This window comes from Metopolophium dirhodum, chromosome 1 (assembly GCF_019925205.1).
Source record: "Metopolophium dirhodum isolate CAU chromosome 1, ASM1992520v1, whole genome shotgun sequence".
Classification (NCBI taxonomy): domain Eukaryota; kingdom Metazoa; phylum Arthropoda; class Insecta; order Hemiptera; family Aphididae; genus Metopolophium; species Metopolophium dirhodum.
In genome coordinates, this window is record NC_083560.1 from 140,374,989 (window position 1) to 140,400,478 (window position 25,490).

The 25,490-nt window shown below is 34.0% G+C and overlaps 3 protein-coding genes across 3 annotated transcripts; all 3 read right to left on the bottom strand.

The window, feature by feature from the left end:
• Positions 1-378: 378 nt before the first annotated feature.
• On the bottom strand, positions 379-1,188 carry LOC132932843 (piggyBac transposable element-derived protein 4-like). The gene has a single exon (XM_060999196.1). The coding sequence runs from the start codon at positions 1,186-1,188 to the stop codon at positions 379-381; it is 810 nt and encodes a 269-aa protein (XP_060855179.1).
• Positions 1,189-9,299: 8,111 nt separating this feature from the next.
• LOC132932844 (uncharacterized) lies at positions 9,300-14,333 on the bottom strand. The gene has a single exon (XM_060999197.1). It carries the CDS (start codon positions 14,331-14,333, stop codon positions 9,300-9,302), a length of 5,034 nt encoding a protein of 1,677 aa, XP_060855180.1.
• A 1,406-nt stretch (positions 14,334-15,739) lies between these two features.
• Positions 15,740-16,588, bottom strand: LOC132932845 (52 kDa repressor of the inhibitor of the protein kinase-like). The gene is made up of 3 exons (XM_060999198.1): positions 16,399-16,588; positions 15,929-16,257; positions 15,740-15,853 (listed from the first exon to the last, which is right to left on the bottom strand). Exons 1-3 carry the CDS (start codon positions 16,586-16,588, stop codon positions 15,740-15,742), a joined length of 633 nt encoding a protein of 210 aa, XP_060855181.1.
• Positions 16,589-25,490: the final 8,902 nt, after the last annotated feature.

Consider the following 25,490-nt stretch of genomic DNA (forward strand, 5'->3'; position numbering starts at 1 on the left):
AATTGGAGGAATACGAATATGAGATAGTATACAAAATGGGCAAGTTAAACACCAATGTCGACGCGTTATCGCGTATGTATAATATTACGGAAATTAACAAGTTGACTGCCATGAAGACCATTATTGGTACTCATTAGTTTTGTTATCTACGCCATACTATTTTTAAGTTATTTGTCATTCACGCTTTGAGTACCAATCCTGGTATTCACTTAACTTATTTCTCAGGCATTGAATGCCAAAATTGGTACTCACTTTTAACATGTGTTAAACTATTGAAGACCGTATTTGGTACTCAATTTAGCCATTGAAATGAAAAGTACAGAAAAAATTCTATAAAATGATGTTAATAGCAAAGTTTAATTTAAATTTAATTGGATTTTACAATAATTTACATGAATGGGTCTTAAAAAAACATTCTAGACAAAAATATTTTAAACACTTGGTACATTTAGTCTGAACTCTACGTGTAATCTTTTGAGCATGTTGTCTTCCACCTTGTTCAGCCATTTCTTTGTAACAGATATAACATTTTCCTCGTTGCGCATTGATAAGAATATGTTTCTCTTCACTTGGTTGAACTTCGATTTTTTTAATCAAACTATGAATTATACTTTTACGAAATTGAGTTACACTAATTTTTTTTGAAGTTACAGCAGTACACAAAGACATCGCATTTAATAAACATGTATTCAATAAGATTTCAAACATGACTTTTCGATACCATTTCAAGGACCTCCGAAGTGGTGAATGATATGAGCTTCTTAAATCACAAATATCAACATACCCTTTTGCTTTGTTATAATCAATCACCATTTGAGGTTTTACAACTTGTTTTCCTCGTTTATTATTCACTACTACCGTATTATTTTTATGTTTGGTTGATAGCATTAATACGTCCCGCTTATCTTTCCATTTAAGAACAACTATATTATTTTGACTTTGACTTGACATAATTTCTCCTTTTTTTAATTTTGCTTTTACAACCGATACTGGATTAAATTTTCTATTTGAACGTAATGTCCTCACCAAATTCGTTGACCGATTAAGAAGTTGATTAGCAAGAGTTACTGACGTGTACCAGTTATCAGTATACATTGTTCTCCCTTTATCTAAATAGTCCTCGGCCAACTCCATTACTATTTTAGTGGAAACACCTACACCAGGTACTGACTCTTGGCCCGCATACATTTTAAAGCCGATTGTATAGCCATCATTAAGACACAATTTAAATACTTTTATTCCGTATCGATGTCGTTTATTTTTTATAAATTGACGAAATGATAATCGTCCAACGAAAGGAATTACAGATTCATCAATACACATATTTTCAGAAGGTACGTTCCACATTTTAAATTTCATCACCAATAAATCTACCAAATTACGAATTCACCTGGAGGGCATTCTGCATTGTTTGAACAGTGAAATGTTCTTAAAATAATTTCAAAGCGATTTCTGGTCATGTATTTTGGGATTTCAGAATGATATAAATAACTTTTACTCCAATATGATGCCAAACTCGGTTGCGGAGTTAACCCCATCCACATAACTATACCTAAAAATGTTTTCATTTCATCAATATTAACTTCTGTCCATTTTTTCAATCTAGATTTAGGACGTAAAAGAAGTGAACACAAATTATTTCCGTATCTATTAGTTTCATTAACTAATATACTTAAAATTTCGTTATCCACGAACAAGGAAAAAAAATCAAATGGCGTTCCATCAATTAAAGTATCAAATAAATCTGGATTTATTCCAAACGTTTCATTTTGTTCATTGAAAACTGGACAGCTAACATTTTCACTCACAGGACCCCAATTTGGTTCAGTTTGAGTTGGTGTTTGAATAATGGGTATAATAGAGGTATCATCGTCACTCGAATCAGAAACATCAACATACTCTAAATCACTATCATCCTACGCATACAATAAAAACAATTCTTAACACCTACCTACTATACAACAATAATTTATGGGGGATATAATTTCTAAAATATCTTACCGAAAGATTTAAATTGAAATCAGGATCTGCATCTGAATCGTCAACAAATGAATTATCAGACACATCTTCATCAGAACTTAGAGCAGCCATAATTTGATCACGATTCATGTTTTATTTAGTATTTTATGTACGAGTTTTTTTACAAACAAGACAAAATAAATTGATCAAAATCACACTAGGATGGCGATGATAATAAAGCCTTCACTGCTGTTGTCCCGACAATATTGTGATATAATGATATTTATCAGTTTACAGGGAAAACTTCATATTATAGTCTATTTTAAGTCGATATACGCACATGCACGTGGCCATAACATAATCGGGAGTAGGAATTTATGATATAATAGGCATTGAATACCTAAAATGGTACTCACTCCGATTTTTATTTTTTTTTTTTATTTATAATCAGTAGTATAATAATAAATGATTACGACAAAAATATTATTAGATTTCTCTGAAAAATACCCAAGGCCCACATGATAAATCTGTAAAATTTGCCTTGGCGTAGTTATAAGCATTGTTGAATACCAATTATGGTACTCACGGCGCTAAGAACCATTATAATAAAAATGGCTCGGCAGTCAACTTGTTAAGGACGAAAGTTATGATAATTTTATGCAAAAATTCGAAACAACAGTAATATCTAATAAAGACGTTAAGGAAGTACACGGCGAACTAATAAATAGTCCGTCGGAGTACCACATAGTATCTGAAATCGAAAAATATTATAATTTTCGATCAGGTATTAATTACGAATTAAAAATGAGATTTGGTAGAGACAAGCAATTAAAATCTCATAAAGATTTAGGCGACGTCGTAAAATTCAAAAGTGGAGATAGGTACATAATATTTTTAATAACAAAAACGAAAAAGAAACAATTAGCCACGTACCAAAATTTACACGTTGCTTTACTAAATCTTAAGTATTTTTGCGAAAAACATAAATTAACCAAATTAGCAATGAACCAATTAGGACGACAAGACGGACTAGATTGGGCAAAAGTTAGATCAATGATAAGATACATTTTTCGTAATACAAACATAGAGATAATAATTTGTACCAAATTAGAATTTAGCGGGGAAGAAAAATTAGTAATTTTCAAACAATTACATAATTCCGTATTGGGTGGACACCTAGGAATCAACAAAACCGTAAAGAAAATAAAGAAACAATTTAACTGGCCGAATTTGAAACAGGACGTAAAAGAATATATAAAAAATTGTACAGCATGTCAGATGAATAAAAATACTAACAAACATATTCAATATCCAATGGTAATTACTACCACTAGTACGAAACCATTTGAAAAAATATTTTTGGATATTGTGGGGCCTTTAATTACAACCGGGTTAGGTAACAATTATATACTCACGATGGAATGCGACTTAACAAAGTTAAGCCTAGGGGTAGCAATACCTTGTCACACCGCTAACGTGGTGGCAAAAGCGTTCGTAATAAATTTTGTCTGTATACATGGGATACCGGATGAAATTTTAAGCGATCAGGGAACCGAATTTATGTCAAATTGTTTCAAAGACGTATGTAGATTGTTAAAAATAAATAAGATTAAGACTTCTGGGTACCACCCGGCTTCCAATGGCGCGTTAGAATGTTATCATAAGACGTTGGCAGAGTATTTAAGACACTATGTAAGTAAAAGTTTAGACAATTGGGATGAGTTTTTACCTTACGCAATGTTTGTATACAATTCTACGGAACATACGTCCACGAGGTACCAACCATACGCGTTATTATATGGCAAGAATATTAATATACCAGTTAAACTGAAAGCAAACCCGGAACCTAGGTACAATTACGATGATTACGTATACGATCTTAAACAAAAGTTCCAGGAAGCTCATCAAATTGCACGGAACAGATTAATAAAGAATAAAGAAGTAAATAAATGATATTATGATAAGAAAACAAATACGGAAGAGTTAAAAATCAATGATATGATTTTACTTAAAGATCATACTCAAAGAAATAAATTAAGTCCACTTTGGAAGGGACCATACGAAGTACTGGACGTATTAGATTCAGAAAATGTAGTTATATCACGAAATCGCAAGAAAGTGACAGTACACAAAAACGATGTGAAACTATATTACGAAGACAATAATGTGGATAACGGAGAAGTCGAATAAACACATAACGAAATTTTAATTATAAATAATTAAGTAATAATAGGATAGGATAAAATGTAGTTATAAAGCATAGTAGAATATATACATATATATAGTATAGATATAGTATAGGATACGAAATACTTAGTACACAAATTAGGTACACATTAAACGATAAGTCGGCGTGGGATGTGCTCGCGATAGCATTTTAATATGAAGAATAAAATATATGGATATTATAGGTGGGTTTCATTAATAACGATAGCAATTAGAACAGTAAAAAGCCAGAAAAATGCAAATTCCGGCAAGGGGTCAGCAATCAAGATCTATTATAAAAACGAAGATAATTATAGAAGAAATCTGGTAGGAATAGACTACTATCAATCTGACACAATAATCATGCCACAATTTCAGTACAATGAATGTAATATGGAATCGTTACAAATTATATGTAGCACACCATATCAAGGAGGTGTACCTCAACCATATCCTCTTGAAAATGAGTACCTCATAGAAAAATCATGTGTAATACAATTAAAAAATAAAAATGGAACATATTATGAACAAATCAAAATGGAATCAGACTATTATGTAAATTTTATTAGGATAAGAGATATGGAAAAGGTAGACAAAAACAGTGTAATGCAAATAAACATAACAGCAACGACAACTGGGTCAATCGAGTTCAACGCCACGGAAGTAAACAATGATTATAAAAACATAACTAGCACAGTAGGTCACACTACACAGGCAGCAAGAACCGGACGTACAATATCAAATGACGAATTAAAAAATATTACGGACGAAACATCAATGCAACACTGGAGGACCATAGAAAGTGAAAATATAAATTACGAAACAACCAAAGGCAGTTATATTATGGATAATAATGAGAAAGCAGTTGTGTGCATTCCAGAGGAACGTGTAATTAATTACCTATATATAGTATGCGGAATACTAGGAATAATAGTAATAATAATGCTGTTGATAATGACAACTATAGTGAGGCACTATAGATTAGTCAGGAAGGAGAGATATCGATACCTAGTACGAACGTTAGAATTTACGGAAATGGATACAATACGAGCCCGCGACGATATTGTAGCGAGCTGTGACATTTTAACTATTTATCTAAAAATAAAACCTAAAAGGGCGGTAGATCAAAGTAATCGTATATAGTAAGAACCGCGTAATAATTACGTTAATAATAAAACTATCAGACGCGCTGCCGTATTACCTAAAATATAACACTAATTTAGGCGGTGTAAATGCGTATACATAATCGTATATTATAGTACGCGCCGCGTAACATTAAAAGTAATAGTAATAGCAGATGCGCTGCGTGTGTAGTAGTACAAACGAATAACGAGCGCGCGACCATGAACGGCGTGCGTCAATCTATATATGACTACTTATATAAATAACTCGCATAAAATGTCCATATAAAATCGTGAGTATTATGGAATAAAGCACCGCGCGTGTACAATAATAGCATATTATATATATGTTCAACTTCCTGCCGGGTGCGAGCGCGTGCCGAGGCCACAGATGACCATATACGGTTATCCAGAATAAGTAGGGACAGGGACAGACCCATCGAGGAGAGCTCAGGGAAAAGCGTTCATCAGACGAACAACCGACGAGCTTAGGAGCAGTCATCAGAACTATTGTCACATCTCGCTAGTTTCATTCGTATATTTGGACTTAGAGTAATTTTTACATATTCTATCACAGTTGAAAAAGTTAAATAAATCAAACATGTTATACTAAACACTCGAGATTTACATTTATTCCATCATCCTTCAATCCTATTGACTGGGGCACGTTACAATATAGTAAATTCGCAACTTTAAAAAAAAAAATATATATATAATATAGAAATTAAATTAAATTAAAATTAATCAAAATCAAAACAAAGTTAGGTAGTATATAATGAACTAATAGAAAATCTAATTACAGGGAAACATACAAATTATTCTGTACCAAACTGGAACTCGCCATTGTGAACGGGGAACATGACAAAAGTACGATAGGTGACGGAAGTAATATGCCACCATGTTTTACGAAACATATACAGATAGCAAACAGCCAATTGGCTAAACCTTTCTCAGAGGACAAAATAAGAAGAATGGAACAAAGCATCGCAACATATCTTTACGACATGTCAAGAAGCAGAATCAGGAATAGATATTGTCAGGAATTAATCGAACACCTGGAGTATATACCGGAACCAGAATTATTATTGGAACATGTATAATTAATGTATGAAAAAAAATTATTGTAGGATAAGTAATAAGTATGCATGGTAAGGGATTCCTAGTAAATTAGTATATGCTGGCATAACACAAGCTTCATTTTAAGGCAAATACGTAGATAGAAATTATTTTTAATATGGAAGTAGAAATAGTAAACACAATAGTAGTTATACTAACATTAAATAGTGAAACAAAAAAAAAAATAATAAAAGAAAACTTGTAGGGAAGAGGAGATAACAGCACTGGTGATCATTGATTCAGACGGGACTAAGCTACTAGTGCAACTCAGTGACAGTACAAATGAAGAACCGGAATTCGAAATGACTTTGAGCGTTCAGGTGGGAGGTCGCCTGGTGGTAATAGTATTAAAAAGAAATGATATGTACATGGGTGAAATGGAGATATACCGATATGCAGGGGAGGAGCCTATGAGACAGATTACACATAATCTTAGGACGTTAATTGACGTTTACTACGGGAATAGGAATAACATCCTTCCTGGCAGGTTCCCGGAAGCGGAAATCGTAGAATTATGTCAAACGTTATGGGATTGGTTCCGGAACCCATACGCGTGTAACATATCAACAATACCATTTTGTTACCACCTGAACATCAATCGGATGACCGACCGAGGCGGAGCTAAACCAGTAGGCGTAGCGAGCATAATGTATGACCGCACGGAACCACCTGTAATCACGGGAAACGAAAATGAACAACAATTAAATAACAATATAGTACTGGCAAGAAGGGTCATCAATGAATTTTGGGAATTGAATAAAGGAATAAACAAGGCAACATGGACACAATATTTGAATATTAATCATTATAGGCTGTATAGGCTAGTACTACTTTGTCCTCATAACAAATCCACTTTTCTTATCAAAATCCAACATTCTTTTCATTAATCCAAAATCCTTATCACTCATTTTCATCAATAATCCACCATTCCTATCATTAATCCAAAATCCTAATAACTCATCCAATATCCTTATTACTAATCCTTATCACAAATTTTTTTCACAGATCCTTATCATCAGATAATCTGTATCACCCATACACCGTGTCGGCTCGAGTTGACGACCAGACCACAAGACCACTGCAATTTCCGACATCGGTTAAAACTCTTCGCCAACTCGGGGGGTTTGGGGGTCTCCCCCAGCGATGCTTGAAGAGCTAGTAAATACATAAAAGGTAGGTTTAGTTATGCGCATTACTAATTATTAGTATTGTCATTTGTCGCCAACAAGTAAAACTCAAGTACAAGTTACGACATAATTGAAAATGTTATAAAAGTGCTTATCAACAATATTTTAATATTATTGCAGAGTTCAGACTGCAGTAGTGCAGTACAACTGTACACGCTCGTACATTTTATCAATAATTATAAATTATGATTAAAGGCCTTATACACACTAGGTGAATAGTTTGCGTGCAAAAACGATTTTATATTGCCGCGAAAATGCGCTTGAAATTGAAACTGTTGTAGACGTAAACAAAATGTCAATACGATACAGGTGCTACACCACCACCAATCCCCGCCAAACTACGTGGTAATAAGGTACCATCAGTGTATATTAGGTATTTATTTTTAGAAATGCGTTACCCTAAAGCTAACCAGCCAGGAGCGACCTTACCCATAAGGCTTCACGATAATGATTACAACGTATAACCTATAATCGCCGATCGGTAAACATTCCACAATATCCACTAGATATTTTTGGCTTTATCGAATTTAACATTTGTTATTTGTCATTGTTGCGGCTGGTACGCCAGACAAATTATTATTGCTCAGGAAGTTACCAACACTATAGGAATATCAATGAGATAATTAAAAAAAAAGGAATGAAGATATAAAATATATAATAATATGTAAATAATATTCGATAATAATTATAATAATACAAATGACGCCTTAACCTATGTTAGTACCCTTAACTCAGGCGTTCACAGACGATCCACCGTAATAATTACAGCACATATAAAATATAGACAATTCAATAATATGTATAATAATAAGGTAAACAATAATAACGATACTATCACGGTACGACCTGACGCTGGTGATATGGCACCGCGGCGGAACAGCTGGTTTATGACGACGGTGTGATATCACGTGTATGTGCGTGTGTGCCAATGATAATATTATATAATACTTGAACGGCTGGCTCGCGCTGCGCTTTCGCGGACGGGTGACAATGATGAGCCGTAAAAACGCTTAGGTAATGCATTCGCACTGCGACGAGGGACGGGCGATAATGCATAAACTGAGCGAATTTCAGTCGTGCGGCGAAAAGTCGGACTGACGACGGTTGCATGCGTATTATAATATTACATGCGTACGAATCACGGTTGTACGAGCAGCCGACCGCGACACACTCGTTGGGGCAACCACACCGGTACTGGAGAAGCGTACGCGGAGTCACCGCAGCCGTGACCGGTCGGCCGACAGATAAGCTTATCGGGCCTTTGGTGGTGGACACGGCGTGCAGGTGCAAACGTTGATTGTGGCGTCAACATACTCCCCCCTTGGAAGACTAAGGATCTTCCAAAATGTGTTCGAAGCGTAAACGAAGATGAATTTTTGAACAAAACATAATATATAATAAAGTAAACAAAAAAAATTATACAAAATACAAAAATACACGAAATATCAGTTTACAGGAGAGGAAAGACGTTTGCTGCGTAGGAATAAACAAAGAATTTTTTTTTTTTTTTTTAACTGATTGGAAGACTAGCTAACTTGACCACGGGCCTTTTGAGGGTGCCATCACTGGTACGGAGCGTTACTACCCTCACAACTCCATCTTCGCCGGGATGTACGGCTTCGACCCGTCCCATTTTCCAGAGTGTGGGTGGCAAATTTGGTGCCTGCACTAGCACAAGGTCACCAACAGTGACATTAGGTTGCGGGTGGTGCTATTTCGATCGGACTTGCAAAGATCGCAAGTATTCTGAAGACCAACGTTTCCACAACGATTGGTGAAATTGATCCAACAGCTGCCATCGGTTGAGATGGTTCATCGGAATCTGCGTCACATCGTGGTCAGGCAGCGTGACGAGAGGTTCACCTGTGAGGAAGTGACCTGGTGTTAACACTCGTAAATCATTCGGATCTGACGAAAGGGGTGTAATTGGTCGTGAGTTCAGTATGGCTTCTATTCGTCGAGTTATGGTGCACATCTCCTCAAATGTTAACAGTTGGGTGCCAATTACTCGTTTCAGGTGGGTCTTCATGGATTTAACAGCTGCCTCCCACAATCCCCCGAAGTGGGGAGCAGCTGGTGGGTTGAAATGCCACCTACACTGCACAGCATTTGAGACACTGTTTTGTGCTTCAGGATCTGACCACAACCTACGCAATTCAGATGCGGCACCTTGAAAATTGGTACCACAGTCTGAGTATATTTCCAAAGGTATTCCTCGGCGAGCAATGAAACGCTTTAATGCCGCCAGGAATGCCGAAGTTGTTAGATCAGAGACCACTTCGATGTGCACCGCTTTCACGGCCATGCAGATGAAGATCGCCACATAACATTTTGTAGAGCGGGCGTTCCGACGTTTACCTTCCTTGATCAAAAGTGGTCCTGCGTAATCTACACCGACATTAGAGAAGGGTCTCGATGGACATACTCGTGAGGAAGGAAGATCGCCCATTAACGTTTTGACGGTTGACGCTCGATGTCGTGTACAGGTAACACATTTGAAAATAATGTGACGAATAACTGATCGACCTGACACAATCCAAAATTGAGAAGACAACAAAGATGCCACAAGCTGAGGCCCAGCGTGCATACCAGTTATATGATAATATTGGATCAATAGTAGCGTTAAAGCACTTGACTTTGGAATTAACACTGGATATTTGAAGTCTTCCGGTGCGGTTGAACGGCGCAATCGTCCACCCACGCGTATGATTCCAGATGTGTCAATGAACGGGGTGAGACAAGCTATCGAACGAGGTTTAATTGACGATGACGAAGATGAAATAAGCTTGAGTAACTGTGGAAAGTGGATGCGCTGCGTTATTTGGACTAGCGTCTGTAAAGCATCACGAAGTTCTTCATATCGAAGGAATCCTGTACACATGGGTGGATGCTCGTCACATTGATGTGTGGGCTTTCGCTGGAGTGACTTGTGATGAGCCTTGACGATGAAACGTCTCATGTAAGCAACAACTCTTTTTAGCCGAGTCAACGATGAGAATTTTTCAATCCAGTCGTCGTTCGTTGTTGGTGTAACCATAACGTGCAGAGTCTCTGCCACGGTTTTCTGTTCAGGTAGTTCAGCGACGGGAATTTTTTCATATTGTGGTGATTTCCAAGTATCAGGTGACTGTTGTACGAAAGACGGACCATCCCAGTATAAACTGTGTTCTAATGCGTCGGTAGGAAGTAGGCCACGGGACACACAATCAGCTGGATTTTGCATGGATGGTACATATCGCCACTGAACCGAGGGCAGAAGTTCACCTATCTTGTTAAGCCTGTTCGTGACGAATACTTTAAATGTAACTTGCTGAGTTGTTAGCCAAGACAACACCACTGTAGAGTCGGTCCATGCATGAATCGAGGATATGTGAGTGATTGACGATAATGCCTTTTGTACACGATGCAGTGTTTGAGCTAATAGCAGTGCCCCACATAATTCCAACCTTGGAATGGAAAGTGACTCGTCCAGACGACTGTTCTTTAACGGTGCCACCTTCGACCTTACTGTAAGTAGATGTACTGTGCCAGGTTTTGACGCATACGACAATCGCATGTAAACAACAGCTGAGTATCCTTTTTGTGATGCATCGGAAAAACCTAGTAGTTGAACGTCAGTACACTGTTCAATCGGAATATGTCTCCTGATTTTAACTTGTGAGACCGAAGGTAACTGCGTAGAGAATGAATTCCAGGAAGAAGCTAGTTCGTCGGGGATCGGTTGGTCCCATTCATAAGCATTTTTCCATAAAATCTGCATGAAGCACTTAGCCCAAAAGGTGATGGGTGATAAGGCTCCGAGTGGGTCATAGATCTTAGCTATCGCGGATAGCACTGAACGATTCGTAGGCCGAGAGACGCAAGGATCACTATGATAACTGAATATATCATTTGCCGGGTCCCAATGTAACCCCAGAATCTTTATTGAACAATCATCCTTTGGGTCGAATGACAATTCCACAACTTGATCGTCCTTTGGGATATTTTGCAGAGCTTGTCGACAGTTACTTGCCCACTTTTTCAGCTCAAATTGACCTTGACCAAGCAAACCGATGAGCTGTTTCTGCAACGTCACCATCTGTTCGACTGAAGTAGCTCCGGCTATAATGTCATCGACGTAAGTTTGACTAGATAACACTCCTTGTACAGCTGGGTATTTGGAACCTTCGTCCAGTTCCAGTTGATGTAATACACGAATGGCTTGAAAGGGAGACGAAGACACTCCGTAAGTAACTGTCGACAAGGCATACTCTTGTATTGATTCAGATGGATCGTTGCGCCACAAAATATGCTGGTAAGAGCATTCCGCTGGTGACACCTGTATTTGTCTATACATTTTGCATATATCTGCTGTGAGCATATATACATGAAAGCGACATCGTAATAATAGATCTGCTATGTCACATTGCAATTTGGGTCCGGTAAATAACAAATTGTTTAATGATGTTCCAGAGGATGTAGTGGCAGACGCGTCAAATACGACTCTTAGTTTAATTTTTCCGTTCGTTCGTTTGACAACTGCGTGGTGTGGAATGATGTAGTTTCCTGGAGTTTGCGCGAGTTTCATGTGGCCAAGTTGTAAATACTCGTTCATAAAAGATTTATATTCCTCGTATATGATAGGATCGGCTGTTAATTTACGCTCCAAGTTATAAAATCTTGATAGTGCCATTGATCGGGAATCACCAAGAACGGAAGGATTGGTTTTAAACGGAAACGACACTGAGTATCTCCCAAACGGATCTCTGGTGGTGGTACGACGGAAAATCTCTTCGCACTTCTGTTCTTCTGTAAACGGATTAGGTAAAACCACAGGCTCCTCAACTTCCCAAAACCGGTTCAGCAATTGTTTAAGTGACGGTTCAGTTGTCAATGACAGTGAGACTTGCGATGACAAAGTGCTTGAGGCTGCCGCGGCTCCAACAATAATCCAGCCCAATGTGGTCTCGAACGCGGAAGGCAATCCTGGTGTATGGCGTACATGATAACCGTCTGTGAAAATGTGGTTGTACACGTCAGCGCCTAGTAAGAATTCAATTTGCCCTGGACGATCGAAATTCGGATCTGCGAGCTCCAGATCCATGTACTGAGTTCGTATGGATAAATCTAACACTTTCAAAGGCATCAACCCAGTAATCTTTGACAATAGAACGGGTTCACAAGTTAGCTGTCGATCTAACCACATGTGTGGCACTATGCTGCACAAAACTACACCTTTTGCCTGGACTACGGGGCTCTGTGACAATCCGACTACGTTGATTTTACGGTTGCACCGAGTGAGACCAAGTCGTGTTGCGCACTTTGTTGTTATAGCAGATATTTGAGATCCACAATCTATTAATGCACGGACTGGGACCCACTGTCCCTGTTGGTTGTACATCCGAATAACAGCTGTGCCCAGAACACTCAAATTGCCGCTGCAAACGGTACCAACAAATGACGTGTCATCGGTGCTTGGTAGATTACCAACGGGGGCTACCGACGACGATGGAACCGCAGGTGCATTGTTAATTGAATTAGTGCCAGCCTGGCGTTTTCGCGATTCGAAGTGCAGTAACGAATGATGTTTTCCGGAACAGGTTCGACACGAATACTTCGACGGACATGTGGAAACCGCATGGGAACCACTGAGACAATTTGAACACATGTTATTGGACTTTACCAGCTGGAATCGTGCTGATGTGGTTAGTCCCTTAAACTTCTCACATTTGTATATATAGTGTGTCCCTTGGCACGCATAGCAGTGAGAATCGTGATCCTTGGTTGAGGCCAGTAACGATGATCTTGAAATTACAGGCTTTCGGCGCGTGAAAGCTGCAGGTTTTCTTTCGGCGTCTGACATCGAACTATTTTGTAGGATTTTGCACCGAGATTGTATGAGTATTAATAAATCATTTAGAGTGGGAAGATCATGTGTGCCCCGATCAGCCTCGAAGAGACGCTTCGTTGAACTATCCAGGACGCGCGACGCTATATAGAATAATAGAAAACCGGACAGATCATGCACACCTAAAGCGTTGATCGCTGCTGTGTTCTCTTTGAATACATCTAAAAAGTTATTTAGATCATGTAACGATTCATTTTTTATGGGAGAAAATCCGAATAACTTGTCCAAGTGTGCATGAAGTATAAGACGCGTACTGTCAAATCGATCATGCAGTGCGTTCCAGGCAACTACGTAATTGGGACCAGTAAGAGGGACCGAACGTACCACAGTACTCGCAGCTCCGGAGACTGAAGAAATTAAATAATGAAATCGCTCAACACTGTTAAGATCTGAATTTTCGTGGACAAGCGATGTGAATGTGTCACGATAAGACCGCCAATTAATTATGTCACCATTAAAGTGCGGTAACTCAATTTTTGGTAAATTAATGTGAGAACCTGATCTGATTACCGTATCCAATTTACAACCGGCCACCGCACCCGCCACGGCTTGTATGGAATAGTATTGATCGGTGACAACAGTTTCAATGACACTATGTTCCCGTATGAACTCCTCAATCCGCCCTAGCTCTACCATTTGATCCATAACGTCCTCCTGGTCGAGGCGAAAATCTGACATGAGTGTTTCCAAATCCCGTTTACGTGCATCGAACATAGGTTTAATTGACGGATCAGACTCAACTGTCTTCGATAAGTTGAACAAGATTAACATCTGATTAACATGCTTATCTCGTTTAACAATAGCGCGCTGTAAGGATCGCTCAACACGTTTCTTATCTTGTTGATCTGTTGGCGCCATCGCGCAATATTAATACCGTGTAAAAAAAAGACAACGTTAATATGACGTATCTAGATGGCCACCACGCACGCTACCATACAACAATACAATAAATAGACTCGAGACAGCTATGAACACCTAGATGATGACTAAAATTCACTTGTTTTATCGACTGGTTAAGTAAATTAATTAAAGTGGACTGTATTTTCGATATCCGGCCCGAAGGACCAAATGTTGCGGCTGGTACGCCCGACAAATTATTATTGCTCGGGAAGTTACCAACACTATAGGAATATCAATGAGATAATTAAAAAAAAAGGAATGAAGATATAAAATATATAATAATATGTAAATAATATTCGATAATAATTATAATAATACAAATGACGCCTTAACCTATGTTAGTACCCTTAACTCAGGCGTTCACAGACGATCCACCGTAATAATTACAGCACATATAAAATATAGACAATTCAATAATATGTATAATAATAAGGTAAACAATAATAACGATACTATCACGGTACGACCTGACGCTGGTGATATGGCACCGCGGCGGAACAGCTGGTTTATGACGACGGTGTGATATCACGTGTATGTGCGTGTGTGCCAATGATAATATTATATAATACTTGAACGGCTGGCTCGCGCTGCGCTTTCGCGGACGGGTGACAATGATGAGCCGTAAAAACGCTTAGGTAATGCATTCGCACTGCGACGAGGGACGGGCGATAATGCATAAACTGAGCGAATTTCAGTCGTGCGGCGAAAAGTCGGACTGACGACGGTTGCATGCGTATTATAATATTACATGCGTACGAATCACGGTTGTACGAGCAGCCGACCGCGACACACTCGTTGGGGCAACCACACCGGTACTGGAGAAGCGTACGCGGAGTCACCGCAGCCGTGACCGGTCGGCCGACAGATAAGCTTATCGGGCCTTTGGTGGTGGACACGGCGTGCAGGTGCAAACGTTGATTGTGGCGTCAACAGTCATATTTTAATTTGTTCGAGCTACGAACGTCGACTGTTAAGTTATGCTGTATGCATATATGCATTTAGAATTCTACATTGGTTAACTTGTAATATATTCAGTTCAGTGGCGTATTTAGGATTTTCTTGAGGGGGGGATATAGAAATTAGAAATACATTTTCAAAGAAACCAGTCATGCAAGACTTTTTTTTGCTAATCCCTAATTTTTAATCACTAATCAAGTATAGGTATTTTAAAAGACTATATTAATAGCTTAATATAGATTTATAATAATCAACACAATGAAATAAATTTATAAAATATTTAGCTAATTAATAATTTGTTCTGTAAAAATGTAAAATATCATATAATTATATTGATCATTGATATCTATTATCTACATAGGTATATATAACACATAGGCACATATAGCTATTTATTTGCAGTGATTTTACAAAACAAACTCCAGTCTTCTATTTTTCAGAGACAATTCATCAATGACTTCATCTGGTGTAATCTTTGTTTCTATATGGCATGCTAATAGAGCCAATCCATTCAGTCTAGTCTATAATAACAATGAAATACACAATTTTATAAATACTTTCAATAATATATCATAATTTAAAATCTGCAAATTTACTTCATTCATACTATTCCTGAGATAAGTTTTAATTCTTTTTAAATTAGAGAATGATCGTTCAGGAGTTGTTGTTGACACTGGAAGCGTACAAAATATTTTTATCAACATGTAAATGTTGGGATAAAATTCTTTATCACAAATTTCTAATGCCTGTAATCCTGAACTAAGAATGATATTATCTGTAATTAGTTTTGTTTTCCACATATTGAATTCGGCTATGCTATTGAATTTATCTACAACGGGTGAATATATGTTCACAAGCTTATTAAATTGTTCTCGGTCATTTATCTCTAGTGGCAATGGCTGGGTTTTAAAAATGCAATCGAACCCTATAACAGTAAATATCAAATAATAAAATACTTTGGCAAATTAGTTATTTATATAACTTATTTATAATTTATAATAATATAATGTCAATAGAGATTTTTTTTTGAAAATATAATATAAAATATGTAATAACTAGTTTATACCTTCAAAAATACTTTTATGATTTATAAAACGCTCAGTAAGTTGTGATATAAAGTAATCAATATATGGTAAAAATACTGTTACACGATAGTATTGTTCGGTAGAATGATTTTGTAAATTTGGATTAGCTCTATGTGTTTGTTTAGAAGAAATTCTTTTCTCTAGCAATTCAATTCCAACATCATCTGCCATTTTCTGTAATATATTAATAAATATTTGGGGGTATATTTATGATTTACTCAGTAAACAAATATACGAACATTTTACGTATACTCTACGTATATACATACACCAATTTACGTATAATGTATGTACAGATTACGTATATTAAAGTGATATTTATCGTCTATTGTTGGGTCAAAAGACCACTATTTCACGTACATTCAACGAATAATACTCTTCAATTAAAATATGCTTTTCGTATATTATACGTTTAGGTAAGGGATATTAAACGTATGTTTGATACATTTTAGGTATATTTTTTGGCCAAAATCGGGATATAATACGTATGTTTTTCGTCTACGATTAGGACATTATACGTACATTTTTTGTGCAACATTGGAATATTATAGGTATATTATTGGTGTAAGATTATGACATTTAAGATAGTTTTTGTCCACAATAATTATAATGACAGTGATAAGTACTATTATAGGTACTATTCTATATATAGAAAATTTAAATTCCATTGATTATATCTATATCTATATAATATATGCGATTACAATGTACATTTATTGGTTGCAATGGGTATATTATATTATAAAACATAACACATTGTATTAATAGCACGAATAAAAATATACATTATAAATTAATTTAATATATTTATATCATGTAAGTAGATATATTATAATATGTTATTATAATGTTTATATTATTTTCTTCGAGGAGCTTGTTTAAGCCAATCACTTATATGATTTTTTATTTCCAATAATGTACTTTGATGGTACAATTCCTTAACACAATCTAATAAATAAAAAATGTAATTTTAACTAATAAAACAATGCATTATTTAAAGGTACATACAATTTAAACGTAATTTTTAGTAATAAATTAATACATATAATATATATTTAAATTACCAATGATAGTAGTGCAAACTTTGTATTTGCCAAATGCAAGTTTTTCCCCTCGGCGGCCTTCTATGTTTAAAGTTTCAGCAAAACGGTTATGAATAGTAATTTTCATTGCTAAATATGTGGTCCGTCTAGTATCAAATGATTTACTATTTCTTAGTAATATTTTAGCCTTTAAAACATAAATTTCTTTACTATATTATACAATATACAATAATAATAGTAAAATTACAACATACCAAGGCACCTATTTTTTCTTCATCTGTTTCAATAGTGTTTAAATCGTCCAAACTTTGAATTGGAATTTTTAAATTAATCATATTAATTGAAGCTGTGTCTGATACAGTTAGTGCAGTGGTTGCCTTTTCTGTCAAAGCTATTAAAAGTTCTTGATTCTTAACCACATCCAATTTTATAATTTTAAGTTCTCTTTCAATAGCAATGTTCTTAGTTGCAACTATAAATAAACAGTATCAAAAAATATAATATTATAATAAATACTAGGTACCAAATTTATAACAAAATAAGAGTTCTAAATACCATCCTTGACAACATGTCCAATATAACTTAATTTGTTCATCAGGTCTGCCATTGAATATTGTTCCATTTCCTGGCTGAGATTAGTGCCCACATCTGGAACATCTAAAATACAAAATAGTTGACAGTTAAATTTTTTTAGCAAGTAGCAACGATGGTTACCAAAAATGTGTCAGTGTTTTTGCTCAGAATTGTTTTTCATTGTGTATAATGATTTAATGATTTATCATTGTTCTCAAATTTAAAATATCTATCACTGAACCAACTCAATGTCAATATGGTGTATCTATAATTAACTGCTATGTAGGCTAACCATGCTAACGCATTGGGTACCCAATGCTAGCAATTAATTGGATGGAAAAAAGTACAGCAGAGTAGTTGCTTGTCCATTTTTTTTTTTTTTTATTTGGTAATAATTAAATGGGTTTGCATAACTATTAACATAGACATGTCTATTACTAAGATAGTTATAATTTAAATAATATATTTACCATTAATTTCAGTTTCAAATACATGTGTCATATCATTTGAACATGGTATGCCAGGATCTACAACAATTACATCGTGGTTGTTAACAAGTTGTTCACTCTCAGATCCACTAATATAAAATAAACGATTATTTGAACTTGATTTTTCGGGATATGCAATTACATTGTAATTATTAACGACTTGTTCACTGTCAGATCCACATATATCAAATAACCCTGTAAATATTATAAAATGTATCAACTATAACTATACAATTTTAAAACTTTTTGCACAGGATTAATACCCAAATCATTGTTTATTTCAGTAAAGTTAACTAAACGCTTTTTCCTTTGGGATTCTTTTGATAAACTACAACTTGGCTTGTATACATTCTTCGGCATTTCCACACTGATGAATCATAATATTTAAAAACGTTTTATACTTCTTAAGAAAGATTTATATGCACATAGGTACATAAGTAATTTTAATTATTTACTATAAATGTATTTTTTACCTTATATATTAGGTATGGGCTATCTTCCTGTATGCGCTCTACCGGCAGCATTGCGACTGCAGTACTCTACCGTGTTTTTCCACCCTACAACTATGTTTCATTTATAGACAATATATTCAAGTATAAGTGGGATGATGTAAAGTAGTTTTAATAACGAACAAAAATTGTTATGAATAAAGTAATGAAAATGATTATATTATAATATCAACGCACGTCATTGTTTTGTCGCCGTCTCGTTATTTGTTTCAATAATAATTATAAATAATAAATATAAAATGAAATAAAAAAAATTAAATAATATTTTAAATAAATATTAAAATACTTGTGCCATGTCCCTCAGAAAAGCGTTAAATGTGTCACTTTTATTAATTCCTCTCCACCACGTTTCAATGAGATACCTGTAATTATTATTATATTTATATTTACCTTCGTATTTTTATTATTATATTATAATATATTATACCTTGGAAGCAAATCTGGAGTTGTACCACACATATTTTTCACGATTTTCAGTCTTAGAGGCCGCCATAAACTTTCGATTCTCTGGGTATGTGCCTTGGATATTGGATCTACGAAATTTTCGCTATGATTTACAACATAGTGGTTGTACCCGTGGTCCGAGAGTCCATTATACCCTGACCAGCCATCGGAATGTATTATAGACCCAGCAATAACCTCTCTTTGTATGATTTCGTGTAAAGTCGTTTTGTCCCTTTTTTGGACAACAAAATACCTTCCTTCTTTATTGTCACACAAGCCGAATACCCATGGTCCATCAAGCCGTTTTCCGTAGTTTCTTGCTCCGTGTTCTAAAGGATTAACATTTTCCGAGTCGTCGTCGTCGACGACGTTAAGATTTTCGGCTGGTAAATCTGCAAGTCGAAGTCGACCTTTATTATTTTTCCTCGATCCTCTTAATAAGCATTCGTCAACTTGGATCACTATTCCGAGTCCTCCCAACTTAGAACGATTTTCGAACATTCTGACAGGTACATCACGGCACAAGTTCATCCAGTCACACACTGTATTATGTGATCTACCGGTTAAACTTATAATTGTAGTCTGTTTAATATTTTGACACCAATAATAGACCAGTTCAAGTTGTGCACCGATGCTCAATCCACTATTGTTTCGGCCATTTTTGTCAATGTACGTCCAAAAACTATTATTTTTTCTATGTAATATATAGGTAATTAATGAACAATATTATACCTGAAATATTAAATAACACCTATGTTTCTTACCTTATGCTTTGAGTGATTTGACACCCTTTCCTTTTACACCTCAACAATTTTCTTTCATTGCCGCGCTCTTTTTTTATGTAATATTTCATTTCACTATCACATTTATTGCATAATATATTTTCTAGATTTACTAATAGATTTTTCGCAATTAAAAAATTAGTAACTGTTTCTTCATTTTGTATGATTTTGTAAAATTCTATTGCTAACATTTTGAACGTAACGTGATGAAAGTATAAAACCGTGTATGAACTCAAGTATTGTCACCCAACGACTAATATTATACGATCAAAAAATATGATATGATGTAGAAAAAGAGAGTTCTAATCTTTATTACCATTCAACAATAAAGATATAAATTTTATAGTAGAGCGCATACAACAATCGTCCGATAATCGCAGGTAGACCACAATCTGGGGTAGAGCGCATACAGGAAGATAGCCTTAGGTATGTATATAACTATCGAGGTAACTATACTCTATATACATATATCATATATTATTAACAAGCACACAGAAAGTTATTGTAAATATACCTTTATTGGTACCTATATACACAGCCCATAGGTATATATTATATATAATAGATATTATCAGAGCAATTTAACAAAAAAATAGAACAAATTAAGATTACATTTTCAGTGTACCTAACTAAATTAAGTATAAATATCTATCACTATTTAAAATTAATATATAATATAGGTATATACAGGTATATAGCTAAATAGCTAAGTACCTATACAACGCATTGTATATGGTATCATTCCTATGTATATTATGTGATGTTTATAGTATATAGTATACGTACGTACTACCATATAAAAAAAAAATAATAATAATATTATAGTAGTATATAGTATATATATTATATATATATATATATATTAGTTAGCTATTATACTACATAAATAGTATTATAGCTAGGTATATATATGGCTAGCTAGCTTAGTATAATTATAGTATTAATACTATAGGTCTATATAGTAATATATATATATTATAATATTTATATTATATACTAGCTAGGTAGTTAAATTAACTTAAATTAATTTAATATATTAGTACATTTTGTAATTGCTTTTTTTATTGACTTATATTATAGCTTTAAATTCAAATCCGTTATAGATCTAACCTATAGGCAAGGCCAGATTAAGAACATATTAGGCCCTGGGGTTGAAATTTCATTTGGGCCCTTTTGACAAAAAACATGCTTTACAAAGCAGTTCGCTACGCTCGCAGGATAAATTTTTCTAACTATTTCACAAATTCACAATAAATTGCATTGTAAAATTAATATAGGTATTATGTAATTTATGTTTATAAAAGTACCAATTTTAAATATTAATAAAATCACTGAAAAATGTGTATATCTTAAAATTCTTTGGGCACATTTCACTTTGGTACTTGACAGGGTCCCCCTTAATCCGGCCTTGCCTATAGGTTAGGTATTATAATAATATATTATATCTTAGTTAAATATCATTAGAATAAATATTGGATGATGCATGGATACTTACATTGATTTTGGTACAATTCCCGGTACAATTCCAAAACGCAGTCCAATATAATTAAATGTATACGCAGTACGTACTAACGTTAGTCCAGTTCAGAATCAATATTAATATTATTAATAAGATGCATATAACTCAATAACGTACACGTGTAGCTGGTATATATTATGCCGTATATCACTATGGTCCATAATCGTGGTAAAATTATTACATTTCGTAATTTCGTTTTCGTACTAACACAGTAACTGTTATTACCCACACATAAGTTTGGCCAATAAATGAGCGTCGAATCTGTATCGTCGACGCAATGATGCATCGCGTTTCTTTTATGCCGTTGGTCGCGGCCAACTGATTAGGTTTTTTCGTATTTTTTCTATTTTTAGCTCGTCAGTCGTCGTGATACCGGTATATTCATATTCTATACCTCTATGTAATATGTATACGCACTTTAAACGTAATATATTTATTTATCATTAACCATATTTCGACGAAAGCTCGACCAACCAATAATTTACGTATGGTCTACGTTGAATAAACGTACTTCCATAACGAAAAATATACGAGTATATGTATACGTATTGTAAACGTAAAATAAACCTATTTAAACGTATATTATACCATTATTATACGAACAATAACTACGTATATGTATACACCAAAAATATTATTATTATACACACAGATTATACGTGCCGTGTTTACTGGGTAGGTACATTATAAATATTATTTTAAATATTAAACAGTATATTAAAGTAAAAGATTACTTTGACATTACTATAGATAATTTTGAATTCTATTTCATCATTTTCTCTGATACATTTTAAAGTAGCTATTTCATTTTCTACTATGAGTATTGTCTTTTTCAAATCAATTTGAACTTTTTGCAATTGTTTACACAGCGGAAGTCCATAAAAAAATAATACCTAAAACAAAATTTAAAAATAACACAATATATGTACCTAAATGTATATAAAATAGATATTATCTGAACCTTTATAACATTCAAAGAAATCAAAAACTCTGAATATTTTAACGCTTTCTGAAGCATTTCAGCATCTGTTGATTCTTTCCAATCAGATATAATGTCTAACGCATTAAAAACAAATGAAAATAGTTCAGAAAAATCATTTACAGAATCATAACGTTGAATCCAACGAGTAGCACAAAGCTGTTTGAGTTGTTTTACTTGGGGTGCATTATTTGAATTCTCAATGGTATTTAAAAGAACAGAATTTCTTTTAGGGGTATTGAAAAAATTATAAACTTTTTCGATCACCCTCAAACAATTTCTGATAGGTTTTATGCCACTAGCTGTTGAAACAGCTAAATTCAGCGAATGTGCTGCACAATGTACATATATAGCGTTGGGGTATTTAGATTTCACAATAGTCTGTACTCCTTTAAATCGACCAGCCATATTACTGGCCCCATCATAGCCTTGGCCATATAAATAATTGCAATCAATTCCACATCTGCTTAAGCCTACCAACAAAAAAATGTAATTAAATAATATAAATAAATAAAGTGAATAAATAAATAAATCATAAATGTGTTATTTACAATTACCATTTAATATTGAGTTAGCCAAGTCATAACCAGTCAAGCTATCAATTTCAAAAAACTGTAAAAAGTTCTCATGCAACTTATTGTTTTCATCAATATATCGAACACATATACTGAGTTGCTCTTTAGTCGATATGTCGGTTTTTTCATCAGCCAGAACAGAGAAACATTTAGATTTATTAATCACATTAACTAGTTTCCTTAGTAAAATTGTGTTACATGACTGAATTATTTCATTTTGTATAATTGGACTAGTATATTTATTACGTTTCCCTGAACCCTCAAGAACATTACGCAAAAATTCATCTCCTTTTGCTCTGTACTTGAGAATACCACGGAAATGGCCTTGCCTTGAATCATCTAAAAAATAAAAGTTAAAAGTTGCAAACAATAATAACATGTTTTTTACAATAATAATTGTAAATCCATAATTAGCATGACTGGAGCATTATTGTCCAATAGTTATATGACATTGATAATTTAGTTTAATTATACTAAAGTATTATTATTATTAAATGGTAAAAGTTTATATAATTTAGTTTTTAGTTTCTATATTTATGCTTACCATCTACTAAGATATCACCAAAATCGCTATGTCCTCTCAAAGCCAACTCTTCTTTACCACATAGAATTATACACTTAATAAATGGTCTTATTTTCCTTTTATTTTCTTCAATTTGTACCATTCTAAACAAATTCACAGAATCAATGTACTTCAAAAATTTAAACTTTAAAGTAAGGGTTATCATATTATGCATTTAATATTACCTACCTATTATTATCTATGCGTTCCATTATAGACAGTTCCTTTTTTTCTATTATTTTTAAAAAGTGTTCAGAGTCTAGAACAGACAATGTATGATATTTCAAACTTCCATGAGCCCGAAAAATCTAAAAAAAAATTTATTAAATATTTTAGCAAATGTCTCTGGAATAAATCATTTAAATTATCAAACCTCTTTTGCCTTCTTCCAGTTGCTGAAAGCAACAGTAACAAGGCTACCCAAAGGCTGGCTTCCAACACCACCATTTTTTGCAAACAGTACACAGTATTTACAGAATGTCCCATTTTTGACATTTGAATACGCCAGCCAATTAAATTCTTTTAGCCATTTATGCTGAAATCTTAAGCCACGTTTTTCATTTTTTGCAAGCAATGGGAATTTATATTCAACATCTGGTACCCATAGATTAGTTAGCACCTTGAATAAATATCATTTTAAATAACAAACTAATAAGTTTTAATAAATATTATAAAATTAAATTTAAAATATAGACATTCAATAAAAATAAATATGCATAATTTAAAAAAATACTAATTCAATAAATATTAATGTGTTAAGTATTGAAATAATTTATCAACTAGTATGTAACTTACAAGCTTTTTATCAGCATCTGTTAAAGATAAACATTCTACAAAATAACCTATGTCATTAGCATTGCCAAGCGTTTGATTATTTTCACAAATAAAATCATCCTTTAATAAATAATTGAAACATATTATTATATTAATGTCACAACAATAACTAGAATATATTAAACAATTTTTAAGCCAAATTATTAAATTGTATTTGTTTCCATATGTCAAGTAAAACATGCTATTTGAAGCTAATAAATATATAATAATATATAATATAAATAATATAATGCCTAAATAATTTAAGAGATCTATTTAAGTGAGTTATAAATTTATAAGCTGTGACCACTGATCATAAAAGCATATAAACCTATATAAGCATAACTAATTTAGTTTTTTTTTAAGAATAACAAAGTAAACAAATTTGAAATTTGAACAATTAACTTTTTATATATTCAATGAAATAATTAATTACTTGCTGTAATCGTGAATTCGATGCCTCACTAAAACTTTCTAAAGAATTTGTGGTAGGTACATGCAGACTTGTTTACTTCTGTAATTTTTCTTACTGGTGAGTTCACCTAAATATCACAAAAACATGAATTTACATTTCAAATTTCACAAAAATTAGCACTTACTTCAGTCTCGTTGTTTTCATTTTCTCTTCGAATTTTTTTATTGCTTGTGAAAAATGATAACAAGGTATTCTTTTTTGATGTCATTGAAAAAAGTAGGTAAATTATATTGAAAAATAAAATACAGTATAAAAATAAAAGTAAATTTGACCATAAAATATCACTTTCAATCACGAATTGATATAATATT

Coding starts and splice junctions, on each gene's coding strand:
- LOC132932844 (XM_060999197.1), bottom strand. CDS start 14,333: ATGGCGCCAACAGATCAACAAGATAAGAAACGTGTTGAGCGATCCTTA.
- LOC132932843 (XM_060999196.1), bottom strand. CDS start 1,188: ATGTATGCGGGCCAAGAGTCAGTACCTGGTGTAGGTGTTTCCACTAAA.
- LOC132932845 (XM_060999198.1), bottom strand. CDS start 16,588: ATGGCAGATGATGTTGGAATTGAATTGCTAGAGAAAAGAATTTCTTCT. Junction 16,258..16,398: donor TCATAAAAGTATTTTTGAAG/GTATAAACTAGT, acceptor TTACTGTTATAG/GGTTCGATTGCATTTTTAAA. Junction 15,854..15,928: donor TCAGGAATAGTATGAATGAA/GTAAATTTGCAG, acceptor TTGTTATTATAG/ACTAGACTGAATGGATTGGC.